We start from the raw sequence: 24,141 nt of genomic DNA on the forward strand, positions 1-24,141 counted from the left end.
TTTTTTTTTTTTTCTTTTCTGCTGATAGTTTCTTATGCTGTGCAGAAGCTATTTACTTTCTGCACAGATAAAGTTGAATTTATTACATCCCATTTGTCCATTTTTGCTTTTGTTGCAGTTGCTTTTGGCATCTTCATCATGACATCTTTGCCCATTCCTATGTCCAGAATAGTATTGCCTAGGTTGTCTTTTAGAGTTTTTATAGAGGTTAAATGATATTTATTAGGCATATAGTGATCATAGTTGAAAATGAGTGACGGGTATATAGGGGTTTTTAATACTACTTTCTATCTGTGCTTTGAGTTTTTTTTTTTCCACAGACAAAAATTTAACATTTTCTGAGATTTCAGTTTTTGAAATACACAACTCCTACAGCACAAACACAGTGTTTATATTTCAAGTTCTTTGTACAAAAGATATGTGTCATTTTGAAAGAATACTGTTGAGATCATGATCTGAAATACCTGTTAGGATTGAAAAGAAATTCTTGGAATCTGGTCTCCAAAATCCATTGCATTATGACATAAATAAAATATGCTAGACACCAAGGCTTAACCATACATAAAAATACTAATTCTCAGCTGGGTGCAGTGGGAGGCGGAGGCGGGTGGATCACCTGAAGTCAGGAATTCGAGACCAGCCTGACCAATATGTAGAAACCCCATCTCTACTAAAAATACAATATGTAGAAACCCTGTCTCTACTAAAAATACAAAAATTAGCCGATGAGTTTAAATTTTAAAAATAAACCATATATATTCTTATATATAGTTTTAAAATTATATATAATTCAAAACTACATCTAAAACTGGTTTCTAATTAGAGACTTGTGGCTTGGAAGGAGCAAGGCTTTCTAGGGTCACTTGCTGACCCCTGCAGCCCCCTAACCAATTTATCAGCATAGTATTGGCAACTCGGTGACATAGTTTATCACTTTGGGGAGGTTACTAATCCTTACCTAAACAGCCCTGATGCCATAATAATATTGCCACCAGAGTCATTGTGATAAGATACATGTGAGAAGTACTTGTATAGAATTTACAGCTGATAACATTTTTATGTTGCAAATTCCTAATTTCCTAATCAATAAAACATTTGCATTTTAAACCAGCATCAAGCACAGCACTTTAAATATAGTATTATGAAATCATTCTACTATAAGGACACGTGCACACGAATGTTCATTGCAGCACTGTTTACAATAGCAAAGACCTGGAAACAACCCAAATGCCCATCGATAATAGACTGGACAGGGAAAATGTGGCACATATACACCATGGGATATTATGCAGCCATCAAAAACGATGAGTTTGTGTCCTTTGTAGGGACATGGATGAACCTGGAAACCATCATTCTCAGCAAACTGACACAAGAGCAGAAGATTAAACACCGCATGTTCTCACTCATAGGCGGGTGTTGAACAACGAGAACACAGGGACACAGGGAGGGGAGCACTACACCCTGGGGTCTGTTGGGGGGAAACGGGAGGGTCCGGGGGGGTGGGGAGTTGGGGAGAGATAATATGGGGAGAAATGCCAGATATAAGTGATGGGGAGGAAGACAGCAAATCACACTGCCACGTGTGTAGCTATGCAACAATCTTGCACGTTCTTCACATGTACCCCCAAACCTAAAATGCAATAAAATAAATAAAAATATAGTATTATGTATCTTATATATAGTAAATTTATTTCCTAGATGAACTAATTTTCATAAATAAAACATACTTGTAGGCATTTCTCATTTTGAGAAAACATCACATTTTCTCTTTCTTTGAAACATTTTTCTCTCTTTTTTAGGAAGCTGTTTTAGGTTATGGGAAAGAGATGTTTTCTCATCTCTAAAGCTTACCAGAAGCTCTGATCTGAAGAGAATAAATGGATTTTGCACCAAATCACAGGAAAGTCCCAAAGCTCCATCCCGTAAGTTTTTATTTTTTCTATATATGGAGTAGGTAATTCCCAAAGAGTAGGAAAACTTGGTATCTAAATAACCTGAAAGAGAGAGTTTCCTACATCATACCCTGTCATGTAGGGAGAACACATTGTGTTCACACTGTGCATGTGCACATGACCAGTATGAGTACAACATGCGAGGCCTGATGGAGGCCCATGTTTCTACATCAGACCTCCCATGTTGTACTCATATTGGTCATGTGCACATGCACAGTGGTTTCTTCATTTTCATCTCCTTCTTGCCTCTAGGGTTGGACTGGAGCTCTCTCTAGGAGTATGGATGCACCAAAGTAAATAGTAATCCAGAAATTATGTTTTAAAGAACTCCAAAGATGAACCAAATTAAGATATTATGCATTAGGTAAAATATAAGCATGGCCTTCTTATCACCCTCACTGGCTTTGTTTTTGCACGGATTTAAGTAGTATTCATGTTCTTTCCTTCCTCAGCTGGGTCTTTTCCTGTCTTTAGTTAAAATACTGCTGTTGTTTTAGTCATCCAAGTTTGAGGTTCTTCGTGACTCCTTCCTCTTTGTCTTAACCAGTCTCCAAATTCTTTGAGTGATCCCCAGATTGACTTCATCTCTCTTCCCACTGCTACAACTCTGGTTCAGACTGTATCCCGTCACCCTTGTATTACAATCTCCCATTTGGACTTTTTTCCCACTCTACTCTGTCCCCCTTTTCTCTATCCATTGTACAGATAAACCTTCATAAAACAATTTCTTCCTGATTAAAAATGTACCATAGTTCCCCAATCAAGTCTAAACCCCTTAACCTGGCATTCAAGGTCTGTTAAAATCTGATTGTACCATACAAACTTTTTCTTAGTCTACTGAAGTCAGATAAGTTCCTCACTATTCCCATCTTAGTTCATCCTTGCTTCATATTTTTGTTCTTGATGTTCTTTCAGTTTTCAATGGGTAAGACTTACATCAGGAATTAATACTTTTATTTTACCTCAGTCCCCATGAAATTTTAGAATCTTATTTGGAAAATGAGGCATCCTAAGAAATTCCATCCAAATAAAGGTGTAATTAACTTGAAGTTTCTCAGTGTTTCTGTTGTGACTAGTTAAAAAGCACTAATAGCATTAATAGCATTTTTCTGTTGTTTGAGAGTTATAATCTCAAACAAGTAAGATTTCTTGTCTGGTTTTTCTCATAGGCATTTACACCCACGGAGTGCCTTTACACAAACCTACGAAATGGGAGAAAAAGATCCTGATATGGTCAGGTCGCTTCAAAAAGGAAGATGATATCCCAGAGACTATTTCGTGAGTGCCGAATTTAGTATTATAAGCAGCTTTCATTTCTCACTGATCTGTTTTAAGGGAAAAGCAGTGCCTCTGAGTTCCAGATATTTAAAACTTTTCAACTTTTTTCACTTTTCCAGAAGTTTTATCTTTGGTAAGTACTTGGAATAAAAACAATGCTAGAAAACCTGTGTCTTATCTTTGATATGTTACATAGTGAAAAACTGTCGGGTAATCTGAAGTCAGTTGATTATTTGATTTCATCTCCTAGCTACAGAAGTGTGACTTTTTTAAGTTTGTTTTTAATCTAGATATATAAATTAAGTACCACTGACAATGAGTAGATTCCCCAGAATCCACTTAAGTACTCTAACCTTAGGCATAAAAATATTTAAATGCAACACTCTCTTTTTGGAATTTAGGAAAGAGTGCTTCCTGTCATCAACTTTCTTAAACCTAAGGGAAGGGATCTTGGCTGGGATCTTGGAACTTTTTCAGAGTTTGTAGTTGATGAGTGCAGGTTCTTCCAACCTAGTTTCTCAACACAGTACTATTGATATTTGGGGCTCGTTAATGCTTTGTGACAGGGGCTGTCCTATTTGTTGGAAGATGTTTAGCAGCATCCCTGGCTTCTGCTCCCTAGATGCCTGTAGCATTGCCTCAGTGCTGACAACCAGAAATGTCTCCACACATTGCCAAATGTCCAAGTGGCACAGAGGGCGCGGGGTGGGGGGAATCTTCCCTGGTTGAGAACCCGTGCCCTAGCCTCATGTTAGAGACCCCAACTGACTGGCATTCTGGCTAAAGAGAGATTCTGAGAAATAGATATCATCTCCCCTGTGAGGCATCATCCTGTTCAGGGACAGGGACTTTAGACAAAGCTCCTGGAAGCTCCCTGTCAGCAAGAAACTATAGCTGGATCTTCTGGTCTCCAGTTTCAAGTCATGATTGAAAAAGATCTAAGCTCATTCAACATTTCTTTCCCAGGGAAATATGTAGTATTTACTTTCTGTTTACAACAACTTTAATAGAGCTTTTCTGCTTCTGCCAAATTAAGAAGACCACATTAACTAGAATTATTTCAGCAGGAAAGCCCTAGTTTTTCTTAGCTCAAATCATGTATTCTTCTGGGAAATAAGAGAATACTGGAAATAACAATGGCATCAAGTTCTTGCCTATGCCCAAATTCTTCCTGACTATACCAGCAGAAAATACACTGGTATACACTCATGGCCCTAACAGATGCTACATAGGCTTTGCTATAGAACACCTTCCTCAGTCTGCCTAATAGTTGGTTCCCAGATCCCCTCAGGCCCAAAATAGGACCTCATGAGTCACTCTAGAAGGGTCTTTTCTGGGCCTGGGCAGCCATTATCCTTGTACTGGTAGTTCTGAACAGGCACTGCTTAACTTGCCCATTCCCATTACTCCCTATGGGATGGATTGCTTTTCATGAGGATCATGGCACTTCAAATCCCATAAAATACGTCAACATGGGAAGTCAGTTTGTGGTTAGTGGAATCTCAGATGCTCCTAACTGACCAATTCAATGGTCCTTAGCAGCAGTTATCTTGGGTTCCTGCCAGCCTGCAGGCCCAGCTGAAGTGCCTGAAGAACCCCCATCCACATGCTGCCTCACAGGTTCCAGCTCTTACGTCACACATTGTACATGCCTTCAGCATCCACCTCCTTCCACCTGCAACATCCCAGACCCTTTGCCTCCTTCCAAGCATTCTTAAAGTACTCCCCTTCCCAATTTTAAAATTAATGTATGTTAAATATCTCAGAGGAAAGAAAGCACTTCATTCCATTCAGCTAAACACTTCCTCTTTACACCTCTACTGAGAAGGCCAGAGGTTCTTTATTCTGGGCCCCGTAAGGACGAGGTTCTGCCAGACATCCGGGTAACAGAATCATGACCACCAGGTGTGGCAATGCATGCCTATAGTCCCAGCTACTCAGGAGGCTGAGGCAGGAGGATCTCTTGAGTCTAAGATCTTGAGTCCAGCCTGGGCGACATAGTGAGACCCCATCTCTTTAAATAAAGTAAATAAAAAAGAAGCGTGACCCACTGCCTACTTGCAAAATCACCAAAGTAGATTGGCCTTCTCTTTAGACTCTTCTATGTTAAGCCTCTTAGCTTTCACACAAGAATGATGAACCAGTCATCAACTTTTTGTTAAGGCACATGGGTCTGTATTGAGTGGATAGGTTAGTGCACTTGGGCACTTGCCAAAGACCACAATTTCAAGTTCACTGTCGCTCAATTTTAGAAACATTACTTTAAAAAGATAAATATTAAGGAGCATCGCTTAAAGAATCTTCCTACTATTTTAGATATTCTCAAATCTATTCCAGGTTCAAGATAGAGAGCAAAAAGCTGGGTATATGAAGCACGTTGGTTAACTTTCTCCAATATTTGTCTTTTTGAATTGTGCTTTCTGTTGAAACATAATGAAGCTCATTGTAGTATCTGTTGTCAAGATGTTTTCAGACTATGACTAGATTACATAATATCTTCTTAAGAACCCCAGGGAGAAACAGCTACTGGTTTTACTTTTAGCATGTATAGGCTGCTTGGAAACCTGAGAGCCAAAATTGGGATCCACCTTAGCAAATGTAGTTTAATATGCCTTGCCCTTTTTTTTCTTCGTTCTTGACTTCACTTTCTGTTTTCTTCTTTTGTACTTAAGTGTATACTATCTTGCTGTATTTTATATATAAATGAGTTATGAAAAATGCCTCATCCTCCCCAAAGTCCTGAGATCTCTAGGTCTCCCTATTTATAGACACTACTACACTTTGAATTTATACACAGAACTTTTTATCCTGGACAACTTCAGAAAGGGAAAAGTTAATAACTTTCTCTCATGATCTCTAGGTTTGAGATGCTTGATGCTGCAAAGAACAAGGTCCGAGTGAAGGTTAGCTATATAATGATTGCTCTGACAGTGGCAGGATGCATCTTGATGATTATTGAAGGCAAGAAGGTGAGAAGGGGTTTCTTTATCCACTGTCTATGTTCTCCACCAAGAACCTAGAAGAAATCAGGAATTGACCCTCGTATTTACCCTCTGAGAAGAGGAGGCTACTTTCCATATTACATGAGAAAAGATAAGCAAGAAAATAAGACATTGGGAACAAGCCTAGGTTATCATGCTTGGGGATAAAATAGCAAATCCTAACTTTGGCGTGATGAAGAAGGACTACACTCATTTTGTGTAACGTAAATTTAAAAAGTATTTCTTATGACATATCATAATGTAAATTAAGAAATATAACATTGGCATATTTAATAACCCATTGCATATTTATAGAGTGGTGTCAGTACCAAAGTGTATTTATCTTCACCATAACTGCCTTCATCATGGTGAGCCTTCTTAGTGAGCTTTATTTGAAGCTCAGCCAAACAGGGCCTTATGTCTAAGGACCACAGCTCCTAAGCAGTACATAGGAATGCAAGTCCAGAAATCTTTAGCACAGAATATAATTAATAGCTATCACTAATTGAACACTCACTGCATTCCAGGTACTTTCTAGCTGGTATCTCATCAAACCTCACACAAACCCTGTAAGATAGGTATTTTTAGGACTTCATTTGTAGATGAGGAAAACTATAGCTTAGAAAGTTTTAGTTACTTGCCCAAGGCCACACATCTCCCTAATGACAGAGCCACAATGTGAACCTAGACCCAATTCAGGTAATAATACAATTGCTCCCATTTATTGAGTACTTATTATGTAACAGGTACTGTTAAGCTCATTTAATCACCCCAATAACCTTAAGAGATAGATGGTTTTCCCAAACTCACACAGCTAACAAGTGGCAAGATACAAATTTAGACCCAGGTTTGCAGGTTATCAAACGTATTATACGATCTTGCTATTAAGCTATAGTTATGTTTATATTCAGCAGCTTTGGTCAAATTCTTCTTTTAATTCTACGCCTAATTCTGTATATCACAGATTCAATGTGGAAAGAGATGTCTTGTAACTATTTTAAGATACTGAAAAGGTCATTCTACACATCCACTCTTAACTGACTTTCTTATGCTCAGTAATTCCAGAGTGAGGAAATGTACTTTTGGCTCTCTTTAGTCTTGCAGTTAAATGGAAATTCCATTTTAGGCTGACCTCATGGGAGTACGAAGGGCAAATGTGCTGACCTGGGTGAAGTTCTCTTGAAAACTGTTCCCATCCCACTTCATTTGTTCGTCTGCCTCTTTGACCTTTCATGCATAGTTCAGATTGAAACCAGCAGAAACATGGGAGTAGGACTGTGAGCTTCTAGAATTCTGAGAAATTTGCATTGCTTTTATATACTCGATTATACTAGCTGAGTTTAAACACTCCAGAAGCAAATTATTCACCTGGAATCTCTTCTAGGATCATCCAGGGGTTTATGCTGTGTACTTTAGAGAGTTATTCTCCTGTTCTATACCATAAAATTGTAATATTTTACATTTTATGAAATTTCCATTTCTCTAAATGCTACTGGAATGGAGAACTTTTGAACTTAATGTGATTTGGAAGAGAATAATTAGCCATTGTATATTTGCTCTCATCAACTTCCCTTTCTCCTCCCCCTCCACATACCTAATTCTTTTACATATGAAATACACAGATAGAAGAAAATACCAGCTTAGGGTGCTAGTTTCACTTATTTGGTATAAAAGTTTTGAAACTGGCCTGTCTGTAAGCTTCATAGAAACATACAGTTTACATGGAGAGAAGTAAGGGAAGAGAACAGTTGCCTCCCTCACTCAGATGATGGAATTGTAGTACAGGTACTCCCGGAAATCATCAATGGTAGTACTTTGGTAGAAAGTCTGGGATTCCCAAAGCTGAATGTTTTTGGTAAAAGAAGAGTGAGGACTAGAAGGGTGTGAGTATACAGATGAGTTGGGTAAGGAGAAATGGTAGCAACAAAGAAAAGTGAAAATCAAAATGGGATAGAAATGACAACGAGGAGGTATTTAGTATAAAAGAGAAGTGGGATGGAATGAGAAGAAAGTATAAGAGAAAAGGAGAGGATAAAGATTTAAAGAACAGGGCCAGAATGGAAGAAAAAGGAGAGGCGTGGCTCTTCTCTCTTTGGCTTGAATGGATGAGCTGCTGTTCTCAGAAGCATCAGAGGAAGTTGAAGCACATGGAGGAGACTGCCACGCCCAGTGTCCAAGTAGCAGAGGACTCCATGTCTCTACTGCCCTGTTAACCTGCTGTAGTCAGTGCAAGGCAGACACCCTCCCCTGACCATCATACAAATCACCTGTTCAAATCTGTTTTGCTTTAGGCTGCCCAAAGACATGAGACTTTAACAAGCTTGAACTTAGCAAAGAAAGCTCGTCTGAGAGAGGAAGCAGCTATGAATGCCAAAACAGAGTAGCAGAGGTCTCCATGTTGGCTGAATTTTGAAAATCCAGGAATTACGTTGCGACAAGCCTGTATTAAAAAGGACATGGTATGAGGATCCACTTCATAAAGTATGGTTTGCCCAAACCTTTGCCTTTTCTGTATTTCTGCTATAGTAGAAATAAATTTTCTTAAAGAATGACTGTGTCTTATAGTTTTGATTCAACTAAAGTGTAGCCTCTCAGCCTTTTGGAGAAAAATGAAACAGCTTATTTCAACTTGAATACCAACTCATCTTTAGAGAAGCAGGTACTATATCTTACTTCTCTTCCCATTACCAAAGTAACCTCTCCACAGACGAACTCATTTCTGAAGAGATAAGGAAGGCCAGTTGAGTATATGGCCCGGATGCAGCTTGGAGAGCCAGCTTACTCAAATGCCCTGGTACTGGTGGGGAGGCTGCCCCCTAACAGCGAGCCCTGACAAGCAGCCAGACCACATTCTATAATTTTTTTTTGAGACAGTCTTGCTCTGTTGCCCAGGGTGGAGTACAGTGGCACAATCTCAGCTTACCGCAACCTCCACCTCCTGGGTTCAAGCGATTCTCCTGCTTCAGCCTCGCCAGTAGCTGAGACTACAGGCGTGCATCACCATGCCCAGCTAATTTTTGTATTTTTAGTAGAGATGGTGTTTTACTGTGTTGGCCAGGCTGGTCTTGAACTCCTGACCTTGTGATCCACCTGCCTCAGCCTCCCAAAGTGCTGGGATTACAGGTCAGGAATTCAAGACCAGCCTGGCCAACATGGTGAAACTCCATCTCTACTAAAAAAAAAAAAAAATTAGCTGGGTGTGGTGGCACACACCTATAATCCCAGCTACTTGGGAGGCTGAGGCAGGAGAATTGCTTAAACCGGAACTCAGGAGGCGGAAGTTGCAGCGAGCCAAGGTCGCACCACTGCACTCCAGTCTGGGCTGCAGAGCAAGACTCCATCTCAAAAAAAAATAGTTGCCTCAAAGTGCATTGTGCTGTGACTAATTTATAAAATAAACTTTATCATAGGTAGGTATGTATACCAAAAACATAATATATGCAGGGTTGGGTACTATCCAGTTTTAGGCATCCGCTGAGGGGTGCTGGAATATATCCCCTGAGGATAAGGAGTGACTACTATTATGCAGCCATGCCAACATACTGGTTATCAGAGTTACGAGAGATTAAAAAGTAATATCCATGGCTGTTTGGGCACTTTCTTCCCAAATAAAATACCCAGTAAAATGTAACATACCACCTATGGCTTGATAATCTATCTGAGGGTGTTCACGGTGTCTGTCCATATATTTCAGAGTAAATGGCTTTAGCTTCTTCATAGGTGTCAAGTTCTTTGACACTTGCAAACAATGTCAAAAAGCATAGTCTCTTGTACATTTTAGATTAGTTTTTCTTGATTATTTTGGGACACCTACACCAATGTTTTAAATATGGATAAATTTTAATGTAGAACTTCTTTTAAAAATAAGTAATCCTCTTTATAGAGCAATACAACAAAAATATGTTGTATCTTGGAGATTTACATTATAAACATAGTAACATTTATGAGCTTTAGTTTAATGAAACTTTTTTTTTTTTTTTTTGGAGGGGACAGTCTTGCTCTCTCGCACAGGCTAGAGTACAGTGGCACGATCTTGGCTCACTGCAACCTCTATCTCCTGCGTTGAAGCAATTCTCGTGCCTCAGCCTCCTCAGTAACTGGCATTACAGGTGTACATCACCACACCCAGCTAATTTTTGTATTTTTCGTAGAGATGGGGGTTTCACCCTGTTGGCCAGGCTGGTCGAACTCCTGACCTCAGGTGATCCACCTCCCTCGGCCTCCCAAAGTGCTGGGATTACAGGCATCAGCCATGGTACCAGGCCAAATTTACTGAAACATTTTTATTTTACATTTTATTCCATTTATTACATTTTATTACAAATGTTTCATTAAAGCTGATAAATGTTACTATGCATCAGGAATTTATACAGTCATTTCTCATTTGTGTCATTCTTCTATTCAGTAACATATAGTGACTATCTCATTGTGGGTTAAATATCATTTTCTTTGCCAGAATTCCAGACCTGCCCCTAAGTAATCCTGCTTCTTCCAGTACCCTCACGTACCAGCCTTATAGCACTCTTACCCTACTAGTAACTCTGATATCTCATATTCCTCAGAATGTATCAAGCAAACAAAACTTAATGAGCACTACTATAAGGTACCATAAACTACAAAAGAGTTTTTGCCCTTGTTGCTTTCAGTTATGCTACTATTTTTTGCTTAATTTCTAGATTTTTTTTGGCATGTTTATCATGTTTCCATAGGTAAAGTGGGCAGAAATCTCTTTCTACTTTGTATTTCCTGTAAGTGCTGTTTGAATAAAGTTAATATAGGACATTATGGTTAGATACTTATTTTTAATCAACATAATGATAATTTTGGGAATTTATTACTAAAATTTAAAGCAAGCAACCAATGAAGCTGTATCCTTCACTGTCATTCATCAAACATAATACTTGAGTCCCTTTACTATACAAAAACCAAATAATACAAGAATATAGATATACTTCCTGATTCCACAGAGCTTATAATCTAGAAACACAGCCCATGAAAGCATTTCAATACAAACTGGTAAATAATAGGAACAGGAAAACCTAACTCAGCTGTCAACTGTTGTTAGAGGCAGGCAGGCAGTGGATGGTTCCATCAGTGGTGATTTCTGAACTAAGTTTGAAGCATGGGCAGGAATAAGTAGGTCAGACGCATAACAAAGGAGCAGTCTTCATCAGACATTTAGCTTGCCTGAAAATCACAAGCAAGCACATCTAACAAGTTAGTGAAAGTTTCTTGAGAAACACCATTTATGTTTTGGTTTTAGTTTTTTTCTTGATAAAAACTTAAAATTTTTAGACTCTTAGAATGAACCTAACCTTGACTTATTTTTCCAGTTTTCATTCTGTGGACCATTTCATGGCCCATCACATAGGATATTACCAAAAGTGTGCAGGTGGCATCTGGCACATATCTCCAATCCTCTACCACCATCTCTGGCTTATGCATATTTGTTCATCTGATCTCCCAAACCAGAAACCCTGGAATTATTCCAAATTCCCTTGCTCCCCTCTTTTAATCAGTTATCCTGATCTGTCAACTTTACTTCTAAATATTTCTCAAATACACTGATTTTCTAGGATAGTCACTGAGAGGAATGGGAAATTGCCCAGTGACAGATAAATAATAGGCCTCAAGATTATAAGTCAGTTTTCAAAGAAGACATACAAGTGGCCAACAAACACAAAAAAATGTTCGACATCACTAATCATCAGAGGAATGCAAATTATAACCACAATGAGATGCTATCTTAAACCAGTCAGAATGGCTATTATTAAAAAGTCAAAAAATGGCTGGGTGCAGTAGCTCATGCCAGTACTCCCAGCACTGAAATGCTGAGGCAGGTGTATCACTTGAGGCCAGGAGATCGAGACCAGCCTGGGAAACATGGTGAAACCCCGTCTCTACTAAAAATACAAACATTAGCCGGGCATGGTGACATATCTGTAACCCTAGCTACTCAGGAGGTTGAGATATGAGAATTGCTTGAACCCAGGAGGCAGAGGTTGCAGTGAGCCGAGTTTGCACCACTGCATTCCAGCCTGGGCAACAGAGACTCCTGTCTGAAAGAGTGATGGCAAGGATGCAGAGTAAAGGCACAGCTTATACACTGTTGGGAGGAATGTAAATTTGTACCACCTTTATGGAAAACAGTATGAAGATTTCTCAACTAAAAATAAAACTACAATCCAGCAATCCCACTAGTAGGTATCTACCCCAAAGGAAATTATATTTTAAAATCACCTGTTTATCTCAGTACTATTCATAATAGCAAAGTTACGGAACCAAACTAAGTGCCCATCAACAGATCACTGGATAAAGAAAATGTGGTGTATATACTTATATATACATATACACATATACATACATACACACCACAGAATACTACTCAGCCATAAAAAAGAATGAAATCATGTCATTTGCAACAACATGGATGGACCTGGAGGCCATTAAGTGAAATAATACAAAAAATTTAAAAAACCACACGATCTCATAAGTGGGAGCTAAATACTGTGTACACATGGACTTGGACAGCAGAATCACAGACACTGGAGACTACAAAGGTGGGAGGGGGTGAGACATGGGGAAGAATTTACTGCGTACGATGTATACTATTTGGGTGAGGGTATACTAAGCCCAGATTTCACCACTAGGCAATATAGCCCTGTAATTAAAGTTAAATGGATATAAATCTATAAAAATTACAAAAAAGGTTTCTAAAGAAAGACTGGAAGTCAGAAGCTCTGAGTTCCAGATGTGCTTTTTCCACTATCTCATTTTCTAAATGTAGGGTATGAATCTCAAAATTTAACAATTGACAATTTAAAAAATACAAAAACTGCCAAAATAAAAGAAACCTTTTTAAATATCTACGTTTCTTGGCCAACTTGGCTATATTACTTGATTTCCAAAGGGATTAGTGGTTACTCATCCACAGTTTAATTGTTTTGTCATTTTCTAATGCTGCTGATGCAATGAGGTTTTCTGTAGGATGACAAGCTGCTGAGATCACGACATCTGTATGGCCTTGTAATTTCTGTACAATCTCTTTGGTCTGAAGGTTCCAAATGTAAACCAGGTTATCCTCAGAACCAGACACAATCCACTTTCCACCAGTAACTGAAAAATTGGCAAATATGCAATATTTCTCATTCTTATGACCAGTGTATGTTTTCAGGCATCTGCCTCTGGTATAATCCCATAGTTTAAGAGTATTGTCCAAAGTTGCAGTGAGAATATATTTACCATTTGGAGAAAATTTTACAAACGAGACAGGAGGGTTATCATCATCAACTAGCGTTTTTAAACACTGGCCTGATGCAGCATCCCAGATTCTACAGAGGCCATCATAGCTACCTGACACTATCAAGGACCCACTACAATTAAAATGAACAGCAGAAACTGGGTCAGAATGAGCAGACAAAGTCTTGAGGCACTTTCCTGTTTTTACCTCCCATATTTTTACAGTCTCATCAAAAGATCCTGAGATGATAAGGTTGGATGGTGGATTGAAGTTACAACAAAAGACATAATTACTGTGCCCCTCCAGTGTTTTCAAACATTTTCCAGATCTCGCATCCCATAATTTTAGAGTTTTATCATCTGAGGCAGAAACAAGACGACTGGAATCTGATGACCAGGCAACATCCGATATTTCCAGATTATGACCATAGAGCGTTTTCTCGTATTTTCCATCATATGCTCCCCAAATTATGATTAGCCTATCAGCAGAAGAACTTGCTAGCCATTCTCCATTAGGACTAAACTTAACTGATGATACTGCTTCTGTGTGTCCCACGAGAGTACATTTGAGAGCATAGTTTGGGTTTTCAGGCACTTCCTTGCTCTGAGTGGCCGATGAGGAGGGGGCCAACGGTGCTTGGGCATCTCCTGACTCCTTCGTTGCCATGTCTCTGGAGCTCCAAGTTCGCAGGTGTACTAGGCGTCCAGCCCTGAACCAGGCTGTCCAGTACTTTGGCTTTCTGCCCAGCAAAATGAAGATAAACACATTTGATTTTAAAATGTACGATTCTGAAAGCTTAAAATTTATGGACAGTCTTTAAACTGTGTGATATACTGAATCGGCAGCACGGCTTGGACTTCAGTTTTTCATCTTTTTGTTAAGTACTTGAGAAATACTGTTAGAAGGATCGTGTGCGCTGTGAGCGAGTAGGACACAAATGTTCGGCATTCTGTTAATGCATAAAGCCTTCAAAGCACGGGCGGCGTGAGGGAGACCATTTACAGAAAGCATTCTTTCACCGCCGCCCCCCTCCCCCGCTCCGAAATGTTTCAGAATGCTGAGCAACCCTACCAGTCAGACTAGGTACTTGAAGATGAATGAACTGCCGCTTTTAGCGGATTTCAGAAGCTAAAAGAAAACCTACGAAGCCACCGAAACTGGAAACCCTAGCCTGCCGGCGGCTTTGCCACATACCAGCAGGTGAGCGCTGCCGCGTCGGCCTCCAACAAAGCCGGAAAAGCAAGCGGGCGTATGTACAAAGGAAGTCCCTCCTACAGCTACCGAGCTGAGGTGACCAATGGAAGAAGGCCGTTTGTCCCTACGCAAAAGGAGTCGTCGCTACTTCCGGTCCTTTTCGCCCCGCCCTTCAAAATTAAAAGCGACTGCATTCTTGGTTGAACGCGTTAGCTGGGCAGGGTTTGTTCCAGACCTTACAAGCTAGTGTGGGAAGCCGTGGATCGTTATTTCAAAGACCGTTCAAGGCTATGAATATAACTAGTTATGTTCTATTGTTCATTCATGTTCTGATATTAACATGTATTCCTAACATTGAAGTCCTTAGGAAATTAGGACTAAGAATTTCAGTTTGCTTGCTTGGGAGGCGCAGGATCTTTAGTGACACTGCAGGGCAGGAGCATGGAATACTGATACAGGTAAATCCAAAGTGGCAGAATAAAGATTTGCATTTTGGGTTCTTCATCTTTGAGACAGTTTTGCTCATCGCCCAGGCTGGAGTGCAATGGCGCCAAATCGGCTCACTGCAGCCTCTTACCAGGGCTCAGGTGATCCTCCCTCCTCAGCCTCCCACGGGAGGCTGCCCTATTCCCAGTTTCACTATGTTGCCCAGGTTAGCCAAACAAAATTTCTTACATGTTCTCATTAACAGTTTTCATTAACAGTTTCTATTTCTGCTGCCCTTAACTTTGTACCAAATAGGTGCTTTGGAAGTTTCCTTTGTATAGAAATCAACTAGGTTTCTTTGAATTTCTCATAAACATCTTAGAAATCAAAGTCTTTTATCTATAGTTTAAAGGTGTTTCCCTTGCCCCTCAGTATTTTAACTACCTAAACAGATGTGTTGCCACAAATGGGGCAATTTATTTAAAAACAATTTTTTTGTAGGTGCGTGAGATCAAACCGTAGCCTGGGAGTGATACCCACATTAAAGAATGTCTTAACTTCCTTGATAGCAATTATTGACTACTAAATCCAGTCCTCAATATCAAGCATTAATACAACTATATATATATACCTAGTTGCTTAGGACCACTAACCAATGTATGAAAATCTAGTTGGGCTAAATATGGAGTGGCCACATAACATTATCCGAACTGGGGCATTTTTAAAAGTGAAAGAGGGCAGTGAAATAATTCACAGGTGTTAGTTGACCTCCAAATGTAAAGTGGGACTGTCCCCAGCAAACTAGTACTTTTGACTTCCAAAGAGGACACTCCTTATAATCATAACTTAGTCTTGGAACATTCCACACTCTATGATATAGTTTATACCTCTGCCTGCTCAGGTCTCTCTCAAACTTGGTCCTGTTCTCTCACCACCCACTATGGTCTTTTGGGTTTCTGTTTTCTCCTTACCCATCACTGTCCTAATAATGCCAAGCCCAAGTCGGAGTAAAGCAATGATCTTTATTGTGGACACCCAGTGGACTCCATTGGTCTTCCTCTGGTTAAGTGAATATGAATAAAGAATTAAATGAGTAATTTTACTTTCTGCAAAAAACAATCACAGAAAGGACTGTATATTAGAGAAAACAATGACTTCTTCAAAATTCAAATGAAATGGAGCATCAATCATTCAAGCTATCTTTAATAAATTTGTAAACCCAGTAATTTTTTTTTTTTTTTTTTTTTTTTTTTTTTTTTTTTTTTTTTTTTTTTTTTTTTTTTTTTTTTTTTTTTTTTTTTTTTTTTTTTTTTTTTTTTTTTTTTTTTTTTGAGACGGAGTCTTGCTCTGTCACCCAGGCTGGAGTGCAGTGGCACAACCTCAACTCACTGCAACCTCCACCTCCCAGATTCAAGCTATTCTCCTGCCTCAGCCTCTTGAGTGGCTGAGATTACAAGCATAGATAATGGCCTGCTAATTTTTATTTTTAGTAGAGACAGGGTGTCGCCATGTTGGCCAGACTGGTCTTGAACTCCTGACCTCAAGTGGTCCACCTATCTTGGCATCCCAAAGTGCTGAGATTACAGGCACGAGCCACCACGTCTGGCCATAAACCCAATAATTTTGTACAATACATAAAACAATGTAGTCTGCAGGAACGAAAGCTATCTTTTGCCTCAAATGTTTTTTGTTTTCAGAAAAAATACTTGGGGTCAGTGGAATCTTTCCAACAAAATAGAAGAGAAGCAGTCATGGAGTGAAGAAATAAACCATCTTTCTGTTTCTATTCATCTAGAGAAATGGCTAAAACAACGTATGTGACACATACAATATGTAAAAAGGAAAAATCCCTGTTTAATAACCTAAGGCAACCACCAGCTTCCACATTGGTTGGATATAATAAATTTTTATCTTTACTGTAAAATATACCTATCTGCTTATCTAAGACACAGTTTTTGTTTTTGTTTTTGTTTTTAAACACAAGACCTATGCTATGACAGTGTTTGATTTTGTAAACTTCAGGTCAAATCATGTCTTCTGAAAAGTAACTGCATATAAAACACATGTTGCGACACTCGCTCCTTAATCCTGGTTTCAAGTTAACGGCCTAAAGGAATTCCTTTGAATTTTCTTAATCAAGCGCCTTTTTCTAGCATCACAAAGATGCATGTATATTCCTTGATTTAATATTTATTAAATGTCTACTATGTACCAGGCACTCACCCATGGCCTGACAGAACACATTCAAGTACAAAGAATCATTAAAGCCATTCCAAATCAAAGTGTCAGAACACTTTGAAGCAGGATGTGGAGTGGTCAGAATGACTTGAGGTAAAGCAGAAATACTCAACAACCAGTACATTAAAAGGTGATTTTAACTTTTGACCTTCCTTGGGATGACAGTCTTTAGGAAGAAGTAGACTGTGTTGAATTCACATCCATGGCACTGCTTTCTAAGGCAGTCATTCTTCAAAGCCTTTCCTTCATTGTCAATACCTTCAACATTTGTGCATTTGAATGGATCCATGTGTTTAGTCATTATGTTATTAAACACAAAACCATCATTTGCACATTTTAAAAAAACCTGTTACTACACTTCTCTGGTCATACATAATGTTAGCACCACAGAAGGGGCACCACAGAAGGGGAAAGATGTTTGGCCTGAGAGGGTCTACACTTCAGTCTGTTTAACCTAAAAGCAACTTAAGCCTAATTTCATCATTTCAAGGGTGCTGATGGTAAGGAAGAGTCAGGAAGAATGGTCCAACAAAAAAGGCTGGCCCAGTTGTGGCTGCCAATTCTAGTTCTGGGAGTTCCTGGGCACGGATCTACTGTGTGGCCACTGTTTTCTTCAAGACACTGAATTTACAGGGCTCTTCCTCTCCCTTGGACAGCCATCTAGGGGTTGTAACCTTGGGGCAAAGTAATTCATCTTAAGTCTTCACTTTGTCATCTATAATATAGTGATAATGATCAAAGAGTATCTGGGAGATTACATAAGAAAAAAGGAAAGCCCTTAGCCAGGTATCTGGTGTACAACAGACGATCAAATAAAAACAAGTTACCTTAATTTGACCTATGGGAAAACACGCTGGGACTTCGTTTACCCTTAGTTGAAACAGAATGGAACTTCATCTACTTTTCTTCCTTCTTACCCCAAGCTTCTAGACGTATTTTATGTCCAGTAGTAATTTGATACTTTAAATTAGCATATCAATAGTTGCTTTATCACATATTATGATGCCCTGGTATCTTGTTATAACCTGTCCTGACAGTAAAATATTTTATGGAATTTTTATGATAGCCAACTTATTACTATAGTAGTCACATCTGACCTTCAGTAATATATTTTTAATTACTTTAACTTCTGATGACAGGAAAAGGTAGACCAAAAATTTCCCAACCTGGCAGATATATATTTAATCTGTTCACCTCACAACAGAAAGAATACTGAAATGGATAAAAATTCAGATTTGAGACTTCCATGTATATAGGCATACCTATCTTTGCAAATGAGCCCATTTTGGAATGCAGGAATTAGCATACTTTATGAAAGTTGAAAGCGAAGAACGCTGGTTTCTAAAAGTGGATCACTTTTTCTTCACTGAGCATCATCCCTAGATACCACAATTTCCAATATACTTAAAAACCATCAACCCCTAAAAAGTTATGATTTACCTACTGATATAAAACTTTTCATAAAACTTACAAGAAAGAAAAATCCCTTGGCTCCAGGTAAACCTTTTCATAACACATTCCCAAGTTGGGGGATTAAATAGCTGAAATGTTTATTTTGCACTAGAGAAGTAAATTCAAAGTTACCTGCGGGTAGACATGTACAATAGAAGATTTAGTTGACAAAGTTTGGTTTATAAAATATACTTACATATTGTTTCTTAGGCAAAAATCAGCAGCAACCTGGAATAATTCAGATTTTTTATAAGATAATTGCCAATCTTTTTCTCTGGGATGATAATGCTGAAAATGACCCACAGCCAATCAGCTTCATCTGGGACATGGAAGAAACAATTCTAGGGCAATAGAGTTTTCAAAAGCAGAACTGACAAAGATAAGCATTTAAAAGGGTCTTGATTAGTTAATGACAGGAACATGAAAGTGTTCCACAGAGAACTCTTGTCTCCTAAATCTCTCCTCTCTTCTGATCTACCATCTACCTTCCCCAGAAATTCTCAGTCCAACCACATCTACCTGCTGGTCCATCAGATACCAAATGCTTATACATCCAAAATTCCTTAATGCTTCCCCACCAAGGTTCTCATTACAAAGAATATAGATTGGAAGTTTGGAGGATGGGGTTAAAAAAAAAAAAAAAAAAAGGAAAGGTAAACAAAGCCACTTTCCCCAATCCGTATAAAAAACTCCAAAGGGGTTTTCCTGCATTGAAATTAACATGCTTTTATAATGAGCAACACCTTAGTGGTAGGGTATTCAATGAATTTAAACTAAGTTAACAAAATATGACAGGCAAAGAATTAAAAACAAGATTTACAGTTGCCCCTTAAAATGTCATTTCTATCACCAAAAAGCCTGCTTCAGTACCAAGTTCCAACATATCTGAGTATAATTATGCTATATTTAACTTTTAGCCAATTCCAACTTTGATGCTTTAAGAAAAAAATTACTTTCTTGTTAAAAAAAAAAAAACTTAGATCTTACAGTTCATGAACTTCTAGGACAAGATAAATTCCTCTATTTTAGACACAAAATAGATCACGTCAGTTAAATAGACTCTGTTTTAATTCATTCACTGAAACATCTCCAACTACTAGCAAAAATTCCTAATGCACACTACTCTTCCTGATGTGCAGAGACAACTGTGTGCTTTATATTTTTCCCACTCAAATTGGTTTATAAAATGAATATTTTAACTATCCAATGGAGGGTACATAATTTAAAACATCCTGTAGAAATGACAAGTTACTAGTAATTTACAATTTAAAAAAACAGCCACAAAAAAGTCAAAGCTAAAAACAAGATTTTTACTATGAATCAGTGCTTCCATTACCCTTCTGAAAGAAGTTATATTTTAATGTGATGTAAAGGCAACATTGAAATTTCTTCTTTAAATTAACCACCTAATTTATCCCTAAAATTACAAAGAATCGAAGTCTTTTACAGGTCAAGTGCAGTAAACTAAAATGTTCTCTCAGCACAAAGCAGCACTAAAAAAGTAACAGTTATAGATGGAAGTTGACTAGTTTTGCAGTGGCTGCTCCATCAATAACAAACAGACATCAGACGGTATCCATCCCAGAGCACAGACACTACTACAGACTAGATGCGAAGAATGCGTCACACTCTTGGCTGATAAATGTCCTTTGTCTTTGTCTCTTTCTAGTTTGAATGAAGTGGACTTTTTAAAAGTTTAAATCAGGTCACATAAGTTGGCTGCTTAAATAACACCATGATGAGGTATGAAAGCTCTGAATATCCCTTACATTCAGCAGGATTTACCAGAGACGTATAATAGCTTGTCAGGGGCAACTTCCGAATAGTTTTTACACTTTGGGGTTTTAATGAATTCTAGAAGAGGACAAGTCTAAAAAGGTTTAAAAGGATATGCTCTGAAACAGAGGTGAACAACTTTTCCTTCAGAATTCATTCTGAACAGCACATCAACAAAAAAATCTTCTCTGGTAGTGTACCCCAACATTGAGTCAAGATGGCCAACTAGCACCGAGAAGTCATATTGAACTCATTTGCAGTTCTTTTGGCAATTAAGCATATTTTTTCATTCCAGTCCAAGCACAAATGTGGATCACTGAACACAGTACTGGAAGCGCCATTTGCAGGTACAGATTGCAATCATCATTAAATGAGCCAGAAGGCGGATACTGTTTTTATTTTGCAAGAGTGGGTAAGGGGAAGCGGCACAGTACTAGCAGGAGATGAAATAAAATTATTAGGGAACAATGAGGTTGTAAGAAAAGATCACTGTCCTTATTTGGGTTAAGCAGGTCATGTTGAGAAGTTGGTTATTTTTTTCAGATAAGAATGCTACATTAAAGGAATCATGTGCAGCATGAAAACATTAGAATCTAGCTGCACCTAAGAAAAAAAAATCCCTAAGTTACTTTCAAAAGTATGTGTTATTTGCCAGTCACAGAAGGGAAAAGCACCTAGGGTGAACTCCAATTTTTTAATGAGGACCTTGATCAGGACCACAAAGCCTGAAACATTTGTTTTAATGTAGAAACACAGCCTCTAGTCACACTGGTTGCATTTGGGAAAACTGGAGCGTTTTTTTCTTCATTAGTTTTTTTATTAAATTATAGGATATGGTTTTCGATTACTAAGTATTCGAAATCCTCATACCAGCAATAGAAATGAATCACTTCCAAATCCTAAGACACAAAGACCAAAGAGAAGCAAAAGCAATACAAATTAACACGTGCCCCTCTCCTTTCTGCTCTAAGGGAATCTGCAAACCAGTATCACATTTAAGAGTCGAAGTGTTAATTCTTCAGCATTCCTGACAACTAGAAAGCACATTCACTGAAGGCTGAAGGTGAGGAGGTGGATGGTTTAACTTTAATATCTGAAGAATGGCGCCAATAAAGAAAACCATCCATTCTCAGTAAGGATTAATGCAAATCTGGCTAGAAAAAGCCACCAGGTAATCCAAGGGTTCACTGTGGAAGAACTCATGAAAAGTACTCTGAAGTATACACAAGTCTAAACATCTCCCTTGTCATAAGTAGTTGTGTAAAATTCAAGATAAAGATTTAGTCTCATCTTTTAATGTCAGTTTTTTTTCCCCATGTTAAAGGGAATGAGGAGGAGTCCTCTTTTATTCCCCACAAGAAAAAGGGAGCCACATTAATATGTATATATTCCCATAACTCTAATATAAGTGCGGATCTCCAAAGCCTAGGGATTTTTCCATAAGAGGGTGGGCCGTTCTGGTTACCCTTTTATTAGAAGGGTATTCCACCACAGAGAGCCGGAAGTTTTCCAGATGTGTGTAAGAGAGCAGGTGCGCAAGGCAAGCAAATGAGCGCAAACAGTTTTATGGAAAACATTTGAGAAGTTAGCTCCATGAGGACTGTGGGCTCCACAAGAGGACTCGACTAGGTATCCTGGTCTGACACAGGAACGTGAAAGCAGAGTATTGCTTCAAAGCTGGAAACCTTCCATAGGAGCCTCACACTGTTGGAAGATGTACTGCTGCTGGTTAAGGTCAACCTGGGGTGCAATGCTGCTGTCTTCATCTTCGGTCCCGAAGTAATGCTCAATAAGATCAAAGGCCTTCTGGTAGATCTCCTGGTTTTCATGACTCTGTAGGAACTCAATTTTATCCAGACCTAAAATGAAGAATAAAGGAAAAATCTTTACGGAAAATTTCAATAAATATTGGAAATTCCATAACTATATATTCTCAAACTACATTTTATCATATAGCTCCATTCTTGATGAACAAAGATTATTTGTATAATCTTGCTATTTTATAATAGCACAGAAATGACTGCTGGGATTACATCTGAAAGCTAGTATTATTAACTAACATCTTAAATACTTACGCAAGCAACATCCAGTCTGCAGAAGCAGCAATTTCCTCCCTAAAAGTCCCCTTTTCATCCAGTGCCTAGCATAGCATTATTATTTTTACTGAACTCTATCTATGACCCAATTAATTCTTGGCCATAACTTCTTCAACCAAGGCATCTTACCATAAGCTTCTTCAATCAAAGCACAGTAAGGGTTAATGCCAGTGCCATTCCTTTTGGCTTCTTGTTCTCCGAGCCTCAGGATATTTTCCAAGCCATTTAGGGCAACCTGTACAATCTTAGAGTCCATGACTGTGAGGAGATCACAGAGCGGCTTGATACAACCCAGTTCTACTAGGTACCTAAATTAATTAAAAAAAAACAATGTAGCCAAACAAAACTTTTAATTTTGTTAAACAAATGAAATTAGTGAACGAGTTATCCTCAACCTCACTGCAAAGACTTAAAAAAAAAAAAAAAAAAAAGGCGCTCTTTCAACATATAAGCTATACCTTTTCACAAAAACAACCCCAAACCAGTTCTCCGGCACCTTTCTCCATTCTTTTCCCTTCACAATTTATGCATTCCGAAAACAAGAATCCTCACCTAATAATACTCTGAAATGAGCAACTCAACACAATAGTATAGTTTTGATTAATTTCATCTCTTTGTTTCCATAGATAGCCACATCTCTCAAACATGACACTCTTGGTGCTAAAAGCCAACACAAGCCCAATAGGCCAAATCTTTCAAACATGATTAGAATTTTAGTAAAGTAAGTTGTGGGAGGAATAAACAAATGTCAGAGGATTCTAGAGCTGGTAGTTTTCCTTTAATTCAGGCAGAATATATAATCATATGTAATCAAGATTAATCATACTTGAACTGAGACATGATTGCTGTATCACATTCACGGTAAATTAGTCATTTTTTATCATTCTGGTTTCTCAAATTGAGCAGAGAGGCAGGAATAATGAATCCAGTTGCATTCTGTGGCTGGATTAAGGTCATTCTGAAACTTACTGCTAGTGCTAATCTATTTCTCTCTCACATGTTGCCTTTCTGTGTGGGGGAGGAAGAATTCAAAATATATATATATGAATAAATCTCTAGCCAAACAAGAAAAAAAGGAGAAAAGACAAAATTACTAGTATCAGGAGCGAGCCATCACTTGATCTCATGGATATTAAAAGGATAATAAAGGAATACTACAAACAACTCTTATGCTCAGATATCCGATCATTCAGATGATAAAATGGACAATTTCTTGAAAGATACAAACTACCAAATCTCAAACATGGAGAAATGGATGATGAGAATAATCCTACATGTATTAAATAAATTGAATAGTAACTTCCCAGAATAGAAAACAGCAGGATGAGAGAGTTTCACTGGTGAGTTCTGGCAAATATTTAGAGACAAAACAATACTAGTATTCTACTATCTCTTCAGAAATAAAAAAAAAGTGGGAATACTTCCTAATTCATTTTATGAGGCCAACACTTCCCAAATACCAAAATTAAATAAAGACATTATAAGAAAGGAAAGTTACAGACTAATGT

General features: G+C 38.3%; 3 protein-coding genes across 4 annotated transcripts in view; 1 reads left to right on the plus strand and 2 right to left on the minus strand.

Annotated features, from left to right (window-relative positions):
- The window catches only part of FAM162A (family with sequence similarity 162 member A), a 16,801-nt gene extending 8,038 nt beyond the window's left edge, over window positions 1-8,763 (plus strand). The window contains exons 2-5 of the mRNA XM_017508173.2: window positions 1,800-1,922; window positions 3,122-3,230; window positions 6,091-6,199; window positions 8,503-8,763. Of these exons, the coding sequence (XP_017363662.1) occupies window positions 1,800-1,922; window positions 3,122-3,230; window positions 6,091-6,199; window positions 8,503-8,595 (434 nt within the window). The 3' untranslated portion in view covers window positions 8,596-8,763. The remainder of the gene's footprint in view (window positions 1-1,799; window positions 1,923-3,121; window positions 3,231-6,090; window positions 6,200-8,502) is intronic.
- Window positions 8,764-12,605: 3,842 nt separating this feature from the next.
- WDR5B (WD repeat domain 5B) lies at window positions 12,606-14,741 on the minus strand. The gene has a single exon (XM_017508176.2). It carries the CDS (start codon window positions 14,115-14,117, stop codon window positions 13,125-13,127), a length of 993 nt encoding a protein of 330 aa, XP_017363665.1. The 5' UTR covers window positions 14,118-14,741; the 3' UTR covers window positions 12,606-13,124.
- Window positions 14,742-18,834: 4,093 nt separating this feature from the next.
- Window positions 18,835-24,141, minus strand: part of KPNA1 (karyopherin subunit alpha 1) — an 85,679-nt gene continuing 80,372 nt past the window's right edge. For both annotated transcript variants that reach the window (XM_017508177.2, XM_017508178.2), the window contains exons 13-14: window positions 22,763-22,941; window positions 18,835-22,396 (exon numbers count right to left, since the gene is read on the minus strand). In XM_017508177.2, coding sequence (XP_017363666.1) covers window positions 22,209-22,396; window positions 22,763-22,941 — 367 coding nt within the window. In that variant the 3' untranslated portion in view covers window positions 18,835-22,208. The remainder of the gene's footprint in view (window positions 22,397-22,762; window positions 22,942-24,141) is intronic.

The sequence above is a fragment of the Cebus imitator genome, unplaced genomic scaffold, assembly GCF_001604975.1.
Source record: "Cebus imitator isolate Cc_AM_T3 unplaced genomic scaffold, Cebus_imitator-1.0 Scaffold387, whole genome shotgun sequence".
NCBI lineage: Eukaryota > Metazoa > Chordata > Mammalia > Primates > Cebidae > Cebus > Cebus imitator.